Here is a 23593-nt window from a genome sequence, read left to right on the forward strand (position 1 = left end):
GTAACCCATAGATTACTATGGTACAGTAGCTTCACAATGACTATTAAATTCTATTGTTATTGCAGCAAATTGGGTAACCAACTACATCATGAAAGAAAATTAAATATATATATATACTATGGCAAATGCTGTATTAAATACACACACATACACACACATACAAACTATAATAGACATTTTCTTTGCAGAAGGCAAAGGCTTATTGACAATATTGTCCAAATTTCCCAAGAAGGCAGTAACAACATAAAAACTAAACAAAAAACTATCTGTTTGGGTGTGCTGCTGTCACTGTTGTCGTCATTGCTGTTTTGGGAGAGGTGGGGAGGAGGGTATGTGCAGATAAATGGAAAGGCAACACACTAATATATTTGGTAGAATTCTGAGTGACTTTTATTTTCATTCTTATTTTAATATGTTACAAGTTCTCAAACAAGTTTTACATGCTAACAGCTCAATATAATTAAACAATAAAGTACTTAGTTAAAATAAAAAGCATAGCAAATTTTTCCAAGATAAAGTTTTTTCACTAGTATTGGTGAAAGGATATCTACTTTTTTAAAAACATCATACATCAATAACATGTTGCCCCAAGAAATAATATAAAAAATCATTTTGTGATAAATATTCTGAAATATGTATTAAAATTTTAAAACCATTTATTCAAATATACTACTCACAGAAAGAAGCTGAAGATAAAAAGATTTAAGTTGTGACATCAAAAACATAAAGTTTGGGAGCTCACGTTTATCATATTATTCAAAATAGCTAAGAGTTGGAAACAACTTAAGTAAACAATGAAAAATGTGTGGATAAAGATGTGGTATATATAAACACTGAAATATTATTCAGTTATGAAAAAAAAAAGATAAGGGGTTGTCCTGGTGGCCCTGGGGTTAAGTCTCAGCACTATCACTGCTATGGCCTGAGTTTGATTCCTGGCCAAGTAGCTGACCCACATATGGCATAGCAGACCTCTCCTGTCTCTCCCAATGCTTCCCTTAGCAGTGTATTTCAGTAAATCCACCTGTTCTGCTCTCCATTCTCTCTCTGGTGACTCCTCTCATCCCCCGCACCTCTAGCCTACACCCCAGTTCTTCTACACAAAAATAAATTTAAAAAAAAAATTTTTTAAATAAAACCCTGCCGGGCCTCCCCTGGTGGCCCACGCAGTTGAGTGCCACGCTGTGAAGCTGTCCGCAGCCTCTGCAGCGCCGGTTCAATCCCGGCCAGCCAGGGAGGGTCCCACATGGCGTGGCAGACCTCTCCTGTCTTTCCTGCTGCTCCCCTCAGCAGTGTATTTCATTAGTCTGCCTGTTCTGTTCCCCGCTCTGTCTCTGGTGGATCCTCTCACCCTCCCGCGCATCTGGCCTATACCCTGGTTCTTATATAAATAAATAAATCTTTCAAAAAAAAAAAAGATAAAACCTGCCATTTGCAATGGCATCAATGGACCTAGAGGGTATTAGACCAAGTAAAATAAGTCAGAGGAAAAAAAGACAAATATATTATTTCATTCATATGTGGTAGATAAATAAGATGAATGAACAAAACAAAAACTGATTTTTATACTACAAGAATGAAATGGTCATTGTTAAGAAGGGAAGGGATAAACAGTGGATAAACTGATGAAAGGAGCCAACTGTATGGTGACAGATGGAAAGTGGAGTTCTGGTGGCAAGAATAATGTAACATAAACAGATGTTGATATATAATGCTGTACACATGAAACCTATAAAATGTTGCAAGCCAATGTTATTTTCCATTTAAAAAAATGGGCAAAGGATCTGATTAGACATTTTTCCAAAGACATATAGATGGCCACAAACTTACAGGGATAAAATAATTAAGTCCTGGGAATGTAATGTGCAATGGTGACCACAGTCAATAAATACTGTATCATATACTTCAGAACTACTTAAGAAAGTAAAGGTTATATCAAAAAAGTCAAACAACTTGGAAAATTCTAAAATAGATAGTAAGGGTCAGAAATTTCTTTTCAAAAGAAAAGTCAACCATTAGAACTGAGCCAGAGTGGTAGGCATTAAGAAGGAAAAATCACTTTTCTTTTTGAAGGAAGGCTATAACAATGTAACAAATGTTACAAATGTTCTTATGACATACATACAAATGTTCTCATAACAAATGTTCTCATGACAAGAAAAAAAAATCAAGCTGTAATTATATGTGGTCTTAGATGTTAGTGATCTATCATTTGAAAAAAATAAATATATACTTAATGATTATGTTATATACCTGAAATGTGATATATAGCAATTCTATCTCAGTTAAAAAGAAGCTAAAATAAGAGGCATACCTTACAAGCAACTTTTTAAAAATTATAAAAATCAATTTATTGAAGAAAAACACTAACAATATAACCTCTGAATTATTTTTCAAAATAGGGCATTTTACTACAACATATTTCCATAAATATTCACTTAGAAATATTTTCCCATGCAACAAATAAGGTTTCCTTTTACATGATGTCATATCATCAACCATAAGAAAAGACAAAGCATTATCAGTGTTACCCTTGATATTTACCATTAAATACCTCTGAATGCTTTTAACATCAGATGTTAACCATGCTTCTAAAATATAACACTGAGAACTGCTAGTAATTATAAGTATGTTAGAACCTACAAACACACAAACATCAAAATCTATTTTGAAGAAAATGGTTATACTAACTATAACAGTAGAAATAAGAGTGACTCTTAGAAGAGTCACTGAGCCTTTTAAAGTACATTTAAAAACAGCTTTGCATAATATATCCATAAAGATGCAACAAAAATAGATGTCTTCTTGACTTTTTTTAATTAATACTAAGCTTTCTGATATTTTGCTTTGTCTTCAGTTCTTTAGAAGAAGCCTAGCACGTCATTCTGCCTGTACAAAAATCATTGACATCAAAAACTTGTGACTTGATTCCCCAACTCTTTTGCCATAGCTAACTGAGATCAAATCCAGTAGGGTATACCAAAGAATAACCAGGGTAAGTCATCAAATGCATCCTAACTTTCCTTAAGAGTCCCTAATCCTTGTATCACAGGTGTCCAACAAAGCCATTGCCCTTCGTGGGCTTCCATTCTACCACAAAGAACATTCTATCACAAAGTTGGTGACTGCTTCTTATTGGACTTTGGGCAGAATAAGAGCATCACAGTGACAGCAGTGGCAGCCATGACTGCTACTCCTGCTTGAGAAGAGAAGATATCTTCTTGTCTTTAACTGACAAACTTCTTCATATCTCATCCAGGAACCCTGCAAACAAAAATATAAAACTCAGCAATGCTGCTGTATAAAGCATATTTAAGCAAAAATAATGTCACCTATTCCTGAGCTATCTGTGCCACCTGTATGGACCCATCAAGAGGAATCCAACTACTAAGGACTAAAGTTGTCTATGCACCACAGAACAAGAAAATTATGGGCACCAGCTAGCCAGACAATTAGTAAATGCACTAAAGGGGGAAAGGTTAATTAAAGGGTAATGATTTTTTTGAGGGAAGAGATAATGATGTTAGACATCTAATGGAAAGGCATGGGAAAACACAAAGGTAGCTGGATGCGAACTGTGTGATCAATAAACCCATTCACAGAGCATAATTGCAAGATAAATATATATATATAATATTTAAGCAACAGGAAATTATTACTAAAAATTACATAGGTCTTCAATGTCAGCATCTTCCACTTGAAACACAGCTCTATAATTTCTATCCTGTTAACCCTGGGATAAACAAAGGGTAACCATACAATTTGTCACCCAGACCAGAAACTTTTGATAATAAAATGGAGTCCTATTAATAAGACAGTATACATTGACAACAGGAATAAACTAGGACTGCTCTAGGTAAAGTGGAACACAAGATCACTAGTCTAAATAAATATTATTTATGCTACAGAGATGTTATGCGTAACAAGTAAATGCTTAGCATTTAGTGCCTGGTCTGAGTTTTATATTTCTACTGGATTATTCTTTACTTAGAAATTGTTTCTTGTGGGCTTCCCCAGTGGCGCAGCGGTTGAGTCCTGGACTGCGAAGCTGCCTGCAGCCTCTGCAGCACCGTTTCGATAAATAAATAAATAAATAAATAAATAAATAAATAAATAAATAAATAAATCTTAAAAAAAAAGAAATTGTTTCTTGTAATGAAATTTAATAATGATATAGTTCTCCTTCAAACAATGAACCACCAATGCCTCGCAATGTAACACCTCTGAAAAGTGTACTCTAAAAAAGTTAAATAATAAAAGGACATCACTTTCTCACAACTTGCAATGTTCCAAACACCCTCTCTAGAAATACAGGAGAAACTACCGTATCCAAAATGATCAGGCCAAGAATTCCTCACAGTTTGGTGCACTGATTACCTACTGTTAAAGTTCTTAAAAATGACAAATATTTCCCCCACCTATTGACACCAGGAAAGAGTTTCTTACCATTAGTTATGGAAAATGCTTGGAGCCAGATCTCTTTCAATTTCCATTTGCCACAATGTTTCCACTTCTCCAAGCAGCAGGTTCTCCAGTTCTTCAAAATTCATTTCCTTGGTGTTGAATGTCAATTATCCGGAAACCACACAGGTATGTGAATTGATGGCTGCCAACATGAAATGCCAGGACTCTACCATCTGCTTTTCCACCTCTGTAGTGGAGTTGTAAGGATCAGAAATAGATGCCCTCATTCACAAACACACACATGTTCTTTCAACTTATTTATATGTGCCGGACACACCTGTACTCATTCACTCTATTACACCTTTTGAAAGAGTACACAGACACACATACATATACGTATACACATATGTACTCACACATGGGAAATGTTAGAATAAAATAGATTCAGAACTAACTAAAAAAACTGAATTTGATTTTTGTTAAGCATAGGTTTTCAGTGAAAGAATCCATGTTGGTTACAATATTAATTATATGTAACTGCACATGTCCATTTTGTAAATAAAATCAATCATCAGGACACAAAAATTGGCATAGCCCTCATGCTTAGTATCAACCACACAGCAGTCTGTATTTTTGTATGAATTCCCATGCTGTGGTCAAAAATAAACTCTCAGAACTCATGTTACTACAATGGTTTATTTGTTTCATGGTAAACAGAAAATAGAGAAATTGCTGCCCTTTATATTTCTGCTGAAAATTTGTATTTCCAAATCACAAAAAAACCTCAAATAGCGAAAGCTCTCCTGACTAAAAAGAAGGAGAAAGGAGGTATCACACTCCTAGACTTCAAACTATAATACTAAGCCATAATAATTAAAACTGAAACAAAAGCAGACACAGAGACCAATGGAATCAAATAGAAAACACAGAAATAAACCCACATATTTGTGGATAATTAATTTTTGACAAAGGAGCAAAGAATATGCAATGGAACAAGGTCAGTTTATTCAGTAAGTGGTACTGAATGAACTGGACTTCTACATGCAAAATAATGAAACTAGACTACTACCTCACACTGCACTAAAACCAACTCAAAATGGATAAAAGAATTGGACATAAGACCTGAAACCATAAAATATATATAAGAAAATATAGGCAAAACACTACATGATATACATCTCAGTAACATCTTTAAAGACACATCCCCCAAAGCAAAGAAAGTGAGGAAAAGATAAACAGCTGGGACTACATCAAATTAAAAAGCTTCTGTAAAGCAAAAGAGACATTAACCAAAACAAAAAGACACCCTACTGATTGGGAGAAAAATTTTTTACAAAATACTACTGATAACAGACTGATCACAAGATCTACATAGAGCTGACACAACTCAACAAAAATAATAAATTCAGTCAAAATATGGACACAAGAGCTAAAAAGATACTTCTCGAAAGAGGAAAATGCAAATGGCCAACAGGTATATGAAAAAATGTTCAACATCACTTGTAATCAGGGAAATGTAAATCAAAACCAAATTGAGATACCACCTTACAACAGTGAGTATGGTTCATGTTAAAAAAAAAAAAAAAAAAAAAAACAGCAAAAAACAAATGTTGGCAAGGGTGTAGAGAAAAAGGAACTCTCCTACACCGCTGGTGGGAATGCAAACTGGTACAACCACTATGGAAAGCTGTGTGAAGGTTCCTCAAACTACTAAAAATGGAGCTTCCTATGACCCAGCAATTCCACTCCTAGGAATCTACCTAAAGGACACAAAAAAAATTAATTAAAGGATATATTTATTGCAGCACTATTTATATTAGGTAAGATATGGAAACAACCCAAATGCTCAAAAATAGATGACTGGATCAATAAGATGTGGTGTGTGTGAGTGGGTGGATGTGTGGGTGTGTACACACACACATACACACACAGTGGAATATTATTCAGCAATCAAAAAAAGATAAACTCATGCCATTCACAGCAACATGGATAGAACTGGAAGGGATTATGCTCAGTGAAACAAGCCAGGGCAAAAAGGAAAATATCATATGGTTTCACTTTTACAAGGAATGTAGGAGAACCAAATAAGGGACCGGGAAAAAATAATTATAATAAATTAAAAAACAAAATTAACAGGCGACTATAAATCAGAGATACCCTGCAGGGGATGGGGGAGGGAGAGGGATAAAAACAGGGGAGGAAAGAGCACAAGGGACTAAGGTGATGGTTCATGGGTGAATTGTGGTGGAAATCATATGGGGACTACACCTGAGAAGACAAAGCATATATTGTACAAAAGGAAGAATGATGTAAAGTATATATAAAAAAAAATATTTCCAAAAGCAAATATAGCTAAGACCATAACCAGTTATCCAAACCCTTTCATTAATGCCTTTGAAATGTTCGCAAGTACTAAAGTTCTAATAGTGAAATTTATTTTTAATTTGGGGAAAATTCAACAGATAGAGAAGACAATTTTTCCATGTATTTAACAATCCTTTTGATTCTGAACTACTTCCCCAGTTTAAGAATGAAGAGCAGTTAATAACTGCTAAGAAAAACTTACTGGTATCTCCAAGGACTACAGGTTGATTTCCCTGCTGTATATGAACATTTGGATTTTTCTTTTATCATTGAAATAAGGCATTATTAAAGATATGGGATTACATGGGAAATGAACACAGAAAAATATGAAACTGGATTATTTAATGTATAAGCTGGATTATAATCAGTTTAAGCTGCTAACCACTAACCCACATCCATGTGGTAGAAACCATTGTTATAACCCGTGCCCACCCCCCTCATTCATTCATTCATTCATTCTTTTATTTATTTATTTATTTATTTATTTATTTATTTATTTGTTTGTTTGTTTATTTTGGTTAGAAGCAATTCCCCAAGTGCACAGCTAAGACAGAAAGTCCCAGAAATATGTTTTAGGTTTCCTGATTTTTCCTCAGGAAGATTTGCCAATATTACGGTCGTGGTCTTACCTGAAAAACCCCAGTAATAATAATGCCTTAACCTGGCATATTTTTTCCCCTGAATGCTGAGAATTGTATTTTTAACTAGGCCAGTTCTAGAGAATAAAAGTGAACCTCAGAGAATGCACATAACAATCACCAGTGAAAACTATAGAGGTCTATGAAACCATTTTAGTGTAATATCTAAGTGAAAGCAATATGCAACTATTTAGGCGCAACAGAAAAGCAGGTATTGTTATTTAGGCGCTTTTTAAAATTACAAAATAATAAGAGGTACACAAACATTTCTCTTTTCAGAGCCCAAGCAATTGGCACCATGACGGAGTAAGAGGACAGCATATTATATCTGCCAGGCTGAGAACATCCTAACTGCAATACCAATTTAGTGCACAGAGTTATCAGAATTAACTTTCCATATTCAGTTCTATGTCATTACAAATATTAAAATTCCCTTTAGAAATATTCTCTAAATTTATGAAATGGCACATGGTCATACATACTAATTTATATGATAGTGTAATTAGGATTCCAAAATATAACTCTAAGTCATCTCTACAGCAAATCACTATAATATATTATACTTACTGCCTCTTTAATTTCACAAGAGAAAACATGTATCTGAAATTCTTCTGCACCATGAGAACTCTCTGTAAATGCAAAGCAATTGCTCTCTGTTGTTCCATCATGTCCTCGTGCACAGAATAACACCTTATAGATTGGAAAAGAAGCTATCTCCTTATTTCTGGATTGATCAATGATTCTGCAAAACAGTGATGAAAAATTAAATATTAATCATAAAGGAAAAAAGCAAATTTTTGTGCCAATATATGACATATAATTACCTTAAAAATCACACAAAAAACTGTTACTAATAATGCAAGAAAAATTATCTTCACATTCTTACTTCATATATGTGTATGTACATATGAAGTATGCATACATATGTATGAACAAACACAAATTCTTCACCTTCTTTTGAAAATTACTTCATTTTTCAATTTCCTATGATCCAAATCACTTTTTCCCAAAGTGCCTGATAACATCTGTATCACCCATCCCTAAATATCAGTCTTGTTCTGTTATGGCAAAAGAAATTCCAGTACATACATACATACATACAAATATATATATATATATGTAGGTATATATGTGTGTGCTAATATATTATGTATATATATATATATAAAAAAATACTTTTATATTTTTGTACATATAGTGCCTGGAGTCATTTAGAAGATTCTTCAAAGTATACACATAAAAAATTACAATAAACTTATGTTCCAGAAATGCATACTATTTACCTAGATAAAATATTTTTTTTTATATATTTTTTTAAGATTTATTTATTTATACATCACTGGGTACAGTCAGAAGCACAGGAGGGTGAGAGAATTCACCAGAGCCAGAGTGGGGAGCAGAGCAGGCAGAAGGACCGAAGTACACTGCTGAGGGGAGCAGCGGGCGGCAGGAGAGGTCTGCGAGCCATGCGGGACCCTCCTCCGGTGGCAAGGGAGCAGCCGGGGATCGAACCGGCGCTGCAGAGGCTGCTGGCAGCTTCGCAACCCAGCGCTCAACCGCTGCGCCACCGGGGAGGCCCTAGATAAAATATTTATGGAAGAAAATAAAATGGTTATCACTGAAGTATCAAAAAGAAAAAGAAAAAGAAAAAGAAAAAGAAAAAGAAAAAGAAAAAGAAAAAGAATTCCCGGCACAGAACAACAGAGACCATCCTGGAGAGTACATTTCTGCTTAGAGCAGACCTGTAAGTTTATTTAAGCCCTAGGTCATTGTTCAACCAAGATCTCTTTTACTTCCAAAAATAGGTTACAGAGATTCCAAAGATAAACTCACCAACTTAATATAAGAGGTAAAATAAGTGTATGGGATTTAGGAGCAAATAATTCTCTGCCTTTCCCGAAACAAATTCTAAGACCAACATCAATCTAGAGAATCAAGATTCCTTAAGGATCTCAAACTATGAAACCGAGGGATACTGTCTAGGAATAAAGAGGCAAATCAAAACACTAAGTCTCTGTCATACCTCTCATCCTTAGTAACAAACACAAATAAGTTTACTTTTTTTAAAAAGATTTATTTATTTATACAAGAGCTGGGGTAAGGCCAGAGGCGCAGGAGGGTAAGAGGATTCACCAGAGAGAGAGCGGGGAGCAGAACAGGCAGACAGACCGAAATACACTGCTGAGGGGAGCAGCGGGCAAGACAGGAGAGGTCTGCTGCGCATGTGGGTATCTCCCTGGCCAGATGGGAATCGAACCTGTGCTGCAGAGACTGCAGACAGCTTCCGAGCGCCATGCTCAACCCGCTGCGCTGTGCTCAATCCGTGCACCATCAGGGAGGCCCTAAGTTTACATTTCTATGAGTTCCTACGTTGTGGCTAAAAATAAACTCTCAGAATTCTAGTTCTGAGTGTTTGGTACTTTGACTCAACAGATAACATTAAAAGGTATTTTGACCTTTTTAGGAAATACCATATAAACAACATCTACAAAACGCTTTCCTGCAAAATTTAAGAACTTTTTACCAAAATCTTGTAAATTTATATAGCTTTTATGTTGGTACATAGCACTTAGCTAATTTTACATTCTATTCAGAGAATGAGGTAAATCAGAAACAGTTTTCAAAGGATTAAATCAATTTTCCGGGAATGTTGCAAAATCAAGACACATTCAGCCTTTCCTAGAAGTGGTCTATTTATGTCTTCATTTAGCAAATACATATTGACACCCTGCTATGGAAAAGATACTGCTCTGAACACTGAAGCTGTAGCAGGAAAAAAATACAAAGAAACTGCTCCCTTGAAGTTTATAGTCTAGTAAGGAAGAAAGACAATAAACAAATAAGCAAATAAATATATGATGCAATAGCAAGTGAAGGAAAAGTGCTATATTAAAAAAGAATAAGTCCCAATAAGACAAAAAAGAGGAATAGTTATATGATGTGATCAAAGGAGGCTCTTTGCTTGATAAACTGTTTCTGAACTGAAAAGAAGTGGAAAAGTCATTGAAAACCTAGAAAAAGATTGTTTAGGCAAAGGACCTGAGTCTGGAAAAGGACCTGAGTCTGGAAAAATAACCGATAGGCAGGACTCCTGACTGTTTGAAAAAGCAGATACTGGAATGACTAGAATGGAACAGGATAAAGTAGAATGTAGTAGGGGGAAGGAGGGAGAGGGGAGAATGAATAAGACTATAACGAGAAAAGGAAGGAGGAAGGGACTTGGAGTTGGATCCAGCAGGTCCTCAGTGCTCAGAAATGGTAAAGATTTTGAATATAATTGTAAGTATGGTAACAGGCCACTGGAGGGTTCACTCTAGGAGAATAATATTATCTGATTTATATTTGAAGAAATTCAGAGTTCAGATGACATTAAATATTATTCCTAATTAAGCTTGAGAGAAAAAGTCATTTTGTGTCTTTCCAATCTGATGGAAAGAACCTAATATTTAGAGCTCACTATAGGTTTTTTTAAACCATTGTTAAATTATAAGATGAAGGCAGGTTTTTATATGCCTTCAGAAAAGAGAAACATAGTACTTTTACAGTTATATTTCCACTTGTAATATTCTAAGCATAATTTTGCAAATACCCTTGCAAATAAGAAACACCATCTAAGCCTAAACATTTACCTTACTTGCCTACACAGTAAAAGTGAATTTATACTAAGTCCTAAGTTTGATATGTAAAAAACATCCTCACCACCATCCAAAAAATTTAATACATGTACAAGGGAAAGTAAGATTCAGAGCCTACCTCACTGAACCTTCTGGAACATTTGGCACATACAGTGTAACAGGAAAGGGATACTGACTGGAAGATTTCATAGTTGCCATTGCCCGTAAAGCCTCCACTTCATTACGTGGGGAAGAAACCTTCATACATCCTAAATAGGTCAGTTTGTTAAATAAAACGCTATCTTCTTCAGGCAATCCACTTGGAGAAGATGGTCTGGGTGTAGAAATTTCTGAAGAAAAAAAAAAACTCAAAAGTTAATGTAAAATCGTACAGTATAATTTTGCATATTACTCAAAAAACAATGAAAAATTGAAAACAAAATCTAGGGTTGTGTTTTTTCTTTTGCTTTTTTATCTTTTTTATTCTTTTTTTTGGTTGATATTCAGCCTGGAATTGGACAACTTGTACTTTCAAATATCTTGATGCTGAAGTCCAAAAGCTTGCCCCAAGTCTAAGGCACCTTCTGGCAGGGAACTAGAGAAAGGGGGCAAAAGGGCCAGGCAAGTCTGGGACAAAAGGAGCAAAATCAAAATACAAATCAAGATAATAACTGCCATTGTCAGCTTCCTCAAGTGTCTCTGACCCACATGTCTCTCCCAAGTGTCTTTGTCTCTCCTCAATGTGTCAAGTCCCCTTGAATTTAAATTTTCCCTGAGGACAACTATGTACTGACACCCCAAGTTTTGTTTTTCCATATTAAGTTATAACCACCTTTGCTTTTGTGCTTTGACTGTTCCCATTCTGTCGACCACAAAAATATTATCCAATAGTCTCTTCTTATAAGTTGATTTTTCACATTTAATTAATGTTAATTAATTTTAATATTTAATTATTATGACTTAATTCACTAGGAGGAAATTATTAATTCACTAGGAGGAAATTTTCGGTATAATATAAGTCAAAGATCTAATTTTAATTTATTTCGCTCAAGGAAACAATTGCCTCAATAATATTTACTGAATATTTGTTTTTTACTGCATATTGAATATTCATAAATTTCCCCATTAATTTGTGGAGCCAATTCTGTCCTATACTAAATTCCCTTATGTACAAGTCTGTCCCTGGCATCCTTTTCTAGCGACCCATTTCTATTATAAGTCAGTACCATAGTAATACTATACTGGTTATCCTCTGAAACTTTGTAGTACATCAAACATCTGGTGTTCTTTTTCAAAATTATCTTATCTACCTATGTACCTCTACTTGTTCAGACCTATTTTAGAATCAGTTCATAAAAATAATTGAAAATTTGGAATTATCACTAAAGTCATTTTACAAATCATAACCTTTTTTCTCTTTCTAATTATCACACTTCATTTATTTTTCCTGTCATCTTGCTTTGCTGGATTCTGCAAAATGAAAAATGCTATGGTGATAATAATTGTATCTTAATTGTCCCTTTTTAGATGCATTATAATGGCAATGCACCTGGAATTGTGGGATAAAATACAACATAAGATTTTTGATAGATATCTTTTACCTAGTAAAGTAAGTTTCCTTCCATTCTTAGTTCACCAAGAACTTTACACATGTGTACGTAACACAGATCTTGACTTGTATCTAATGTGTATCCCGTATTAATGTATTTTTTTCTCATTTTACCACCTTTTATGGCAAATCATACTGACAGATTTTTCTGTTGATGAATTATCCTTGCCATACCAATTGTGATTACATCCCAAACAAATACTTTATCTTGGCCCCACTGTGTAACACTTTGGTCTATATAATTTTCCTATACCAATATTCAGAAATGAGTCATGAGTGTCCTAAGTCAATAAGAGAATCTGATCCCCTCTGTCAGTGAGTTATTGAGGGGTCTGAAAGTAACTGAGGCCTACACCTAACAGTTCTGCCATTCCCCTACTCAGTAGAAAGTGGTTCAGTTGGTACAATCATAGCAAACCTCACAATGTTTGTTGAATGGATAAAAGAACATAACCTATCTCTCTGCCACCAGGCATGAACAAATAACCTAGCACTACTTATCAATTCCTACTGGTAACTACTGTAGCCACATTAGGGGAAGCCAGTTAATAAAAATGTGACATGGAGATCAAAGCTGAGTAGTTAACCAAAAAGTATTACCAGAATCTTGAATATTGGTTTTGTTTTTTTATGTTTTTTTTCTTTTTTTTTTTAAAGATTTATTTATCTTTGCATAAAAGAACTGGGGCATAGTCCAGAGGTAGGGTGGTGAGAAGATTCACCAGAGACAGAGTGGGGAACAGAACAGGCAGACTGACTGAAAATACACTGCTGAGGGGAGCATGGGCGAGACAGGAAAGGTCCCCTGTGCCATGTGGGCCACCTCCCTGGCTGGCTGGGATCTAACTCACATTGCAAAGGCTGCAGATAGCTTCACGGTGTTGTGTTTAACCCCTTGCGCCACCAGGGAAGCTGCTAGATTGGTTTTGTTTTACTTGCACCCAAGAGCATTCTGATTAATAAGTTGACACACCTACTACAAATCCCATTTATTCATTAATGCATTTATCATTTAATACACTGGAGCTGACAAGTCAATTTACTTTGAGTTTTCACAAATTATAATTCAGAATAACTATAGTCAAACTGAATAAAAAGGCAATCATATAAAAGATGGTGTTCATTACACTAGTCTCTAATGCCCGGGAATCTTTTCATTTGTTCAGTAAGTATTTATAGGTCAAGTAGTACTGGGGGTAAAATAAGGACCCAGAGAGTCCTTATTTGTAGAGCTACAAGTACAAAATGGAAACTTTCAACCAGAACTCAAAACCAGTAACTATGATCTTAGGAAAAAAAACTAATAGGAGTTTTTAATTTTGATCTTATAATTCTCATTATCACTTTATCCCATTTCTGTATGTTTTCTAAGAATGCAACACAGTACCTGTATTTGATGGATCCAAAATCAACTGAAGGGATGGCTTATTTGTTTGGCTGGCTGAAACATCTCCAAATGAATGATCTGAAATCTCACTGGAACTTTGACCTTCAACAAGACTGCTTTGCCCTTTCTCAGAATCTCTCAAAATCTCCTCCATGGCTTTTTCCAGTTGTTCATCACCATTAGAAACTATCTATAGGCAGAGTACAAAAAATCTATTTCAATATTATGGTTCTGCACTATGGAAAGCTGACTGGAGGTTCCTCAGTCTACTAAAAATTGAGCTACCATATGACCTGGCAGTTCCACTCCTAGGGATCTACCCAGAGGACTCAAAAACACTGATTCAAAAAAACACCTGTACCCCTATGTTTACTGCAGCACTATTTATAATACGTAAAACCTGGAAACAACCCAAATGCCCAAAAACAGATGACTGGATCTGGCATATATACACAATGTGGCATATATACACAATGTGGCATATATACACAATGGATGTGGCATATATACACAATGTGGCATATATACACAATGGAATGATGTGGCATATATACACAATGGCATATTAGAAGAAGATGTGGCATATATACACAATGGAATATTATTCAGCAATCAAAAAAGATAAACTCATGCCATTCACAGCAACATGGATGGAACTAGAAGGAATTATCCTTAGTGAAATAAGCCAGAAGGAAAAAGAAAAATACAGATGGTTTCGCTTATAGCAGGAATATAGGGGAACCAAATAAGACATCAGTGTAAAAAAATAATAACAGTACAAAGCACAACAAAGCAAAAACAGACAATTATAAACCATAGACATACTACAAGGGAGGAGAAGGGAGGGAGCAGAGGGACGAAGGGAGGAGTCCAGGGGACTGAGGTAATGGTGCACGGGTGGGTGCATTGATGAAGGAAACTCTATGGGGACTGGACTACACCTGAGGGGGTGGGGGGAGGCAAATAGTTTAAAAATGAACAATGATGTAAAAAAAATTTTAAAAATAATAATAATAAATAAAAATATTATGGTTCTGGAACTTAATTTAAACTTTCATATCTAGAAGAATTTATCTAAATATTTAAATGTTGATACAATTACTGAAAACAAGGAACTAACAAAGTTGTACCCTATTTCACACAGACATACTACAAAATCCTGAATTATAAAGCCAATTATATTAGAGCATTATTAGTTTTAGAAAAGGATTCTTCAAAAACCATCTAAAGCAGTTTACAACTACATCTAAAATCTTTTATAGTATTTTTTTTATTTATATACATTTTACATCATTGTTCATTCTTAAACAATGGTTTGCTTCCCCCCACCTCAGGTATAGTCCCCATAGAATTTCCTTCACCAATTCACCTGTGCACCATCACCACAGTTCCTCGTGCTCCTCTCTCCCTCCCTCCTTCTGATCCCTCTCCCTCCTCCTCCCTTGCAGGATGTCTCTGGCTTATAATTGTCTGTTTGTGTTTGTTTTAGTTTTGTTTTGTTTTGTATTGTTATTATTTTTTTCCCCTAATGTGATATTTGGTCCCCCTATCTTCCTTCTATAAGTGAAACCATCCAATATTTACAGAGATTTCCTTTCTTTTTCTTACGAACACATTCCAAAAACCATGTAACCTTAAATTTATGTTTTAAAGGAAAATGTATATATTTAAATAGGTCTACAGTTAATAGCATTTAAAAGATCATATTTCTTATTATCACAGAATAAAAATATCTCCAAATTCCAAACATAATTCCAGGCAATTACAAATTTTGCTTAGGGCTGTCTAGAGGAATACTGCTAACTTCCGTAAATTTAAAATTGACTTATCATTTTCTAAAAGCAGATGAAACACAAAACTTAAGAAAATAAGCTATAAATATCTAAGTAAATTTAAATAGCCATCTACTTAAATCCAGAAGGTTAAATATTTAGCAAAGTCATTGATAACATTAATATAATGTAAAAGGATATTTAATAATCTGATTTTTATAAAACGTTATTTGATATATTACTAGCCCTGTGAAATAACAGTTAATATAAATAATTTGTACCTCTTTTGACTAAGTTTTCTATTCCTGTTTCTAGAGGGTGGCTATGTAATTCTCTGGGTTTGCTTGGGTCTTTTCCTTTGGCTCAGGAAAAGGCAATATAAAAATGAGAAAGAAAAAGAACCATATCCAGAGGAAACATTATGTACTAAAAATACATAACATGTTCTTAAAATCTAATCAAACAAGTCAAATATTAAATCATATTACTAGAATAACACAAGCTGATTTTAAAACATTAAAACTATAAAAATAAAAAAGTCTCTGAAGTAAAAGTAACACAACTTTTAAAATCCAGCAAATTAGAGACAATATATTCAAATAAATTAAATTTATGGAAGATTTAACCATTAAATCTAATTCATTAACTATTCTTACTCTTCTTTTTTTCTCTTCTATTTTGACATTCTAAAATTCTGAATTAAAAGATAAAGAGCTAAAGCAAAAATTTTAAGATACACAAGCCAAATAATTAGCTGATCCTATCCTCAAAGTCAGTACTTAAGAAAAACCTTTGAATTTTCCATATCTCCTAAGATAAGTTTCACCAAGTTTTAAATAAACAATAATTGAAAATATATTATTTGTAGGATAAAAAAATACCTTCAGCTGTGGTTTTTCATCATCTTTTGTAGAAGTATCATCTGCATGCTGAGGAACCAAAACAAATTCTTCACTGTTCAGTGTAGCTACCGAATCTGATGACCCAGTAACTTTCTGTAATGAAGCTCTGACCTCCATTTCAGTTCTGCAAACTTCTCTTTCCACATCCACCTGATCAAAACCACAAGAATTTATTTAAAAAAAAAAACTATTGACTAAAATCATGAACTAATAATAAGCACTTGGTCAATCCTCAGTCTTTAAAAATGTGTCATGTAAAGAATTCTGCTGGCTAAGCAATGCTCTCAAAACTAGGGAGACTACTTTCTTGGACTGAACCACATAATGGAAATGTATTCTCTTCACCTGAGTTTCCAAAGTAAAAGAACCACATTGTTCTGTGAAAAGCAACATAAAAACCCACCCATTTCTGAACTAAACAAATTTACTATTTGACTGTTTCTCAAAAAAAAAAAACTGTTTCTGTTCTTTTTAATAAAAGAAATAAATAAGCATGGTACTGGAAAGTATCTACAAATCCACATAAAGAAAATATATTCACTGAAATTACAATTAAGTATTTCCAAAAACTTATCTCCTCAAGACCAACTATTGTACCTTAAAATAATGCTTAAAAGTTGACTATTTAATATAGAATTCAATACTCTAAACCATGTATCTTTCCTTTTCCAGACACATTACCACTTATCAGCAAAGAGTTGAGGGGAGTTGAGGGGAGGCATTCGCCAGGAGACAAAAGCTTACAATTGCATTTATATAGCAAACAATGTTTCAAAAGTCAAATACAGCGCAATTCTGTTTTCTGGGTAGATCTCAACATTATCATTTTCGGAAGTTAAAATATTCACACAACTAATTTAACTGACCATGTAAACTACATAGTACTCAGCACTGGGGAGTCCTGAGTGCTAAGACAGATAGGTTGCTTACTCTCTTGAAGCATACAAGTTATGGGGAAACAAGAAAGTAAGCGAATAAGGTGATTTCAAAGCACTCTAAAGGCTATGAAGTAAATAAAACAGGTTGATATGATAAAGAATAACAAGGAAATTGTACCAACAACTTTAAGAAAGGTGGGAGGAAAGAGAAACTTGAAACACAAACAAGAACTATATATTAGACAATCTTCCCAGTGACCAAAGATGTAACATGATAAGAGGGGTAGGAGAAGCAGGCCAGGGATAAAGAGCACAGAACTTCTGAAAGGATGTCTGCTGATTCATGGAGACATGAATGTTCTTTTTCACCCCAGAAATGTTCTTTTTCACCTTCTAATTAAGTTCCTTTGTTCATGGCCTCATACAAATATGGCTGCAATATCTTACTTTGCCATTAGGTGACACTAAACACCATTACTCTGGGGCTGCCCTTCCAAAAAAAAAAAAAAAAATTTACTTCAAGTACCACCTTACACTTTTAAAAAGTTAATTACTTCTCAACTTTATCAAAAATCCAAATCTCCAATAGTATCACAACAAAGAGTAATTATATTCCTAGGCTAGTGTAATTAGTTATCATCATTTCTTTGTTAGGCAGGTTAATAGCTTCCTTTTAAGAACCCTTCAAGCACTTCGTCTGTCCTCTAAAAGTTCTTCTCATTTTTGTGTATATTTCTTAAAATTTAATGTGTTAGAAACCATATCTTTACCTTTCCAGGATGCCCATAAATCCTTAATTGCTAACACCACACATTCCAGGTGTTCTTTCTAAGGCCAGTCCTTCTCCAAATTACTTTCCACTTGCCACACTCTCTTAGAACTGTCTCTCACTGTCATACATTTAAATGCTATATATAGGATCTTTGAGAAAAAGTAAAAGTCAGCAGGCCCTTAGCTAGACTTAGGAAGAAGAGAGAAAACCCCAAAAAGTAGAATCACATATGAAAGAGGTGAAATTACAACAGATGCTGCAGAAATACACAGGATCATAAGAACTACTGTGACTGTCTGCAAACAAACAATACAACCTAGAATGAATGGACAAATTTTTAGCTCACTACAATGTACCAAGATGGAGTCAGGATGAAATAGAAAACTTAAACATTCTAACCACAAGCGCAGAAATTGAAATGGTAATAAAAAGTCTTCCTAAGAACAAAATTCCAGGAGCAGACGACTTCTCCAGTAAATTCTACCAAACTTGCAAAGAGAACCCAATGCCTAACCTAATCAAGCTCTTCAAAAAAATCGCAGAAGGAAGAAAACTCCCCAACACATTCTATGAGGCCCAAAACCAGAGCCAGTACAAAAAACAAAACTATATGCACCTCCCTGGTGGCGCAGGCGGTTGAGCGCAGCACTGTGAAGCTGTCAGCAGCCTCTGCAGTGCCGGTTCATTCCCCAAGGGCCTCGGAGCAACCCACATGGCATGGTGAGCAGACCTCTCCTGTCTCACCTGCTGCTCCACTCAGCAGTATATTTCGTCAGTCTGCCTGTTTCTGTTCCTAACTCTGTCTCTGGTGAATACTCTCACCCTCCCGTGCATCTGGCCTGTACCCCGGTTCTTGTATAAATAAAATAAATCTTTAAAAAAAAAAATACTATAGACCAATATCCCAAAAATTCTCTCAACAAAAAGATAAAAATCACACGATCATTTCAACAGCTGCCAAAAAAGCATTCAGTAAGATTCAACAACGGTTTATGATAAAAACACTCAACAAAATGAAAATGAAAATAAATGGAACATGTTTAAGCATTATAAAAACCATCTATGACAAACCAGCAGGAAACATCAAACTCAATGGTGAAAAGCTGAAAGCATTTAGCCAGGTGCAAGACAAGGCTATCACTGTCACCACTATTGTCCTAGATGAAGCAATTAGGCAAGAAAAAGTCAAAAGTAATCCAAATGGAAAAAATAAAGTGAAACTGTCATTATTTGTGACATAAAAAAACATGAGAAACCAAAAGACTCTACCAAAACTACTGTAAATAATAAATACAGTAAAGTGGAAGAATACAAAATCAGTACACAAAAATCAGTGGCATTTCTATATGAAAACAATGTATCAGAATAAAGGGAAATAAGGAAGACAATTCCATTTACAATCACACCAAAAAGAATGAAACACCTGGGAGTAAACTTAATGAAAGAGGTGAGGACCTCTTATTGAAAACTATAAGACACTGGTATAAGAAGACACAAATAAATGGAAAGAAACCCCATACTCAAGGACTGGAACAATAAGAATCATTAAAACTGCCATATTACTTAAAACAATTTATAGATTCACAAAATCAACAAACAACTATGAACCAAAGATACACTATGGGGGGTGGGGAGCGGGGAAAGGAGGGGTTGGGGTCAAAATAAGGGGGTTGCAATTGTATGGGGAATATAAAAATAAAATAAATAAATAAATAAATAAATAAAAATTAAAAAAAAATTTACAGATTCAACATAGTACTTACCAAAATCCCAAAACCCCAATTGGGATTTAGCAATTATAAATTCACTTGGAATCACAAAACGACCCAAACAGCTAAAGCAATCCTGAGAGAAAAGAAGAAAAATGGAGGTATTGGATTTCCTGACTTCAAGCTATATCACACAAGAACAGTAACAAAACAGTATTATAGTGGAACAAAAACAGAAATGCAAATCAATGGAATAGAATATAAAGTTCAGAAATTAACTCACACAAAAATGGACAGTTAATCTTTGACAATGGAGCCACCACAACCATACAATGGAGGAAATAAAGTCTTTTTATTTTTAGCAAATGGCTTTAGGAAACATGGATCACCACATGCAAAAAAATAAATAAATAAAACTAGGTCCATACTTAACTCCATACAAAAAAATTAATTCAAAATGGATTAAAGATCTGGATATAAGAACCAAAATCATAAAATACATGAAAGAAAACAGGGCACAAACCATAGGACATCCATCACAAAGATGAATTTGGAGATTCAACTCCAATGACAAGGAATACAAAGGCAAAAATAAACAAGTAAGACCACATCAAGGTAAAAAGTTTTTGTGCATCAAAAGAAACCATCACAACATAAAAAGCAACCTACAGAATGGGAAAAAATATTTGCACATCACACATCTAACAAGGAGCTAATTTCCAAAATATACAAAGTATTTATATAATCCAACAACAAAAAACATACAAACCAATCAAAAAATGGGCAAAAGACTCAGACATTTTTCTAACATAGACATTCAGATGATCTACAGACATGAAAAATTGTTCATATCACTTACAAGGGAAGTGCAAATCAAAACCACAACAAGATAGCAACTGACCCCTGTGACAATGGCCCATATCAAAAGAATAGAAACAACAAATATTGGTGAGAATGTGGAGAAAAAGGAACTCTTATCCACTGTTGGTAGGAATGCAAGTGGGTGGCGCCTCTATGAAAAATAGGTCTGGAGATTTCTTAAGAAAATAAAACTAGGGTCTCTCCTGGTGGCGCAGCAGTTGAGCGCTGGGCTGTGAAGCTGCCTGCAGCCTCTGCAGCGCTGGTTCGATCCCCGGCCACTGGGCGAGGGTGCCACATGGTGTGACAGACCTCTCCTGCAGCGTCTGCTGCTCCCCACAGCAGTGTGTTTCATCAGTCTGCCTGTTCTGCTCCCTGCTCTGGCTCTGGTGAATTCTCTCACCCTCCTGTGCTTCTGACTGTACCCAGTGCTTGTATAAATAAATAAATCTTTAGAAAAGAAAAGAAAAGAAAAATAGAAATTCTACATAATAAACAATACTTCTTATTGTTTTGATGCTTATCAGAAAAAAAAAGAAAACTCTAATACAAAAGATTTATGTATGTCTATGTCACAGCACTGTCCACAAACTGCCAAGTCATGGAACTAACCTGTGTGTGTCTCTCAACAGACAAACTGGTAAAGAAGTTGTATAATATATATTCAGTGGAATACTACACAGCTATTTAAAAAGATGAAGTAGTATCTTTTAGGACAAAATGGATGGACTGTGAGGCGATTTTGCTGAATGAATAAAGTCAGAAAATGAAAAAACAGATATCAGATAGTTTCACCCATCTATGGACTATAAGTAACAACACCAACAAAAATACACAGGCAAAACACAGCAGGAAGAAATCTTGGACTTAGTAAAAGAATTTACGGGTACCAGAAGGAACAAAGGGGAGGGAGGAGATATTGAGGAAGGAAGGTAAATGCGGTGGTTTGGTGGAGAGTAAGTATAATATGTGCAGGAGTAACAATATAAACCCAAAAATGTAAACTGTAGAATTTATCAAAGATTTTTCTAAAGTAAATTATCATGTTAGTGGCACATTTCCCATGGAACTCTTTTTTCAATACCATCCTAATGGACCAGTGCCGCATATAATGTGCTTTGGAAAACATGCTTTAAAGTAAAAATTCTTCCAAATGCAAAAAAAATATATATATATATACCATATATGCACTGCAATTTCTATTCCAACCCAATGTCTCCTCTAAATTCCCGATTTAGAATCTCAACGCTATATTTGATGTTTTAATGTGGATTCTTATCAGTATCTTAAATGTGATCAAAACAGAATTCTTAATGTCTCCTTCAACCGTGTTTCTCTTTGAGTTTCCGTTTCAGTTACTGAAACAAGAAACCTGGCTCTCACCCTTGATTCACCTCTACACATTTTCCCTCTTCACATAGCAAGTCATGTCAGCACCACCTCCAAAACAAGCCCCGCATTATCTCACCTTTCTTTTTTTTTAATTTCATGAGAATTCCATTTTAAGCTCTTTATTTGTTCTTACATTATTGATAATTTTTGTATATTAATTGATTTCTACCCTCACGTGTAGTCCAGATAGTTCTCTCACCACCATAGTATCCATGATCTATCATCATAGTCCCTTGTGTTCTTCCCTTCCCTGTTTTACCCCTCTCCCGCCTATAACCCTCCTGTAAGCCTGAGATCTATCATCAGTTTGCAAGTTTTGTCCTAATCCTAACCCTTTGTTTGGTTTCTCTATATTCCGCATATAATGAAACCATTTGATATTTCTCTCTTTCCTTCTCACTTACTTCACTTAGCATAATCCCTTCTAGCTCCATCCATGCTGCTGCAAAAGGCACAAGTTCATCTTTTTGGGGTATCTTTAGCTTGTAGGACTGTTTTCATTCCTTTGAGCCAATGTTTATCTTTGGAGCTCAGATGGGTCTCCTGGACACAACAAAAAGTTTTGTTTTCTAATCCTTCCAGCTACTCTGCCTTTTGACTTGTGAGTTCAGGACATCCGTATTTAAGGAAATAATATTTATTGTCATTTTGCTATTTACTTTCTGGGTGTCTTTGCAGTTTGATCTTCTGTTCTATTTTTCTCTTCCCTTGCACTTTGACAGTACATTTTGAATGATGTTTAGATTCTATTTTCATCTTGTTATTTGTTTCTTCTAAATATTTTTGTTCTGAGGTTACCATGAGGTTCATATATTCAGTTCTATGCTTATAAACTATTTTAAATGGAAAGAAAGTTAATATCAAGCTCATTCAAACAGTCCCCATTTTAACTCTCCCTCCAACTATATATATTTATTATATATATTTAAGATAGAGATATAAAAATATATTTAAAAGATATATGTTTGGTGGGGTTTTGATGACTTGCTGTATCTAAGTGGAGCTGCTTCTCTTGTCATAAAAGTTCCTATAGTATTTCTTGCAAGCCTGGTTTAGATGAGATAAATTCCTTCACCTTTTGTTTGTATAAAATACTTTATTACTCCTTCAATTTTGAGTGTTAGCCTAGGTGGCTATTCTTGTTTGGAGGTCTTTTCCTTTCTGTACTTTGAATACATCATGCTATTCCCTTCTGGCCTGTAAGGTTTCTATTGAGAAATCTGTTGATAGTCTTAGGGAATTCCCTTATATATGTGACACATGGCTTTTCATTACCTGTTTTTAGAATTCTCTA

General features: G+C 34.7%; 1 protein-coding gene across 2 annotated transcripts in view; it reads right to left on the reverse strand.

Annotated features, from left to right (window-relative positions):
• The window catches only part of RABGAP1L (RAB GTPase activating protein 1 like), a gene marked incomplete at both ends in the record, with an annotated part of 493888 nt that extends 477081 nt beyond the window's left edge, over window positions 1-16807 (reverse strand). For both annotated transcript variants that reach the window (XM_084251369.1, XM_084251368.1), the window contains 4 exons: window positions 7974-8148; window positions 11160-11370; window positions 14017-14206; window positions 16670-16807. In XM_084251369.1, coding sequence (XP_084107495.1) covers window positions 7974-8148; window positions 11160-11370; window positions 14017-14206; window positions 16670-16807 — 714 coding nt within the window. The remainder of the gene's footprint in view (window positions 1-7973; window positions 8149-11159; window positions 11371-14016; window positions 14207-16669) is intronic.
• Between the last annotated feature and the right edge of the window lie 6786 nt (window positions 16808-23593).

The sequence above is a fragment of the Talpa europaea genome (assembly GCF_964194135.1).
Source record: "Talpa europaea genome assembly, chromosome: 12".
Classification (NCBI taxonomy): domain Eukaryota; kingdom Metazoa; phylum Chordata; class Mammalia; order Eulipotyphla; family Talpidae; genus Talpa; species Talpa europaea.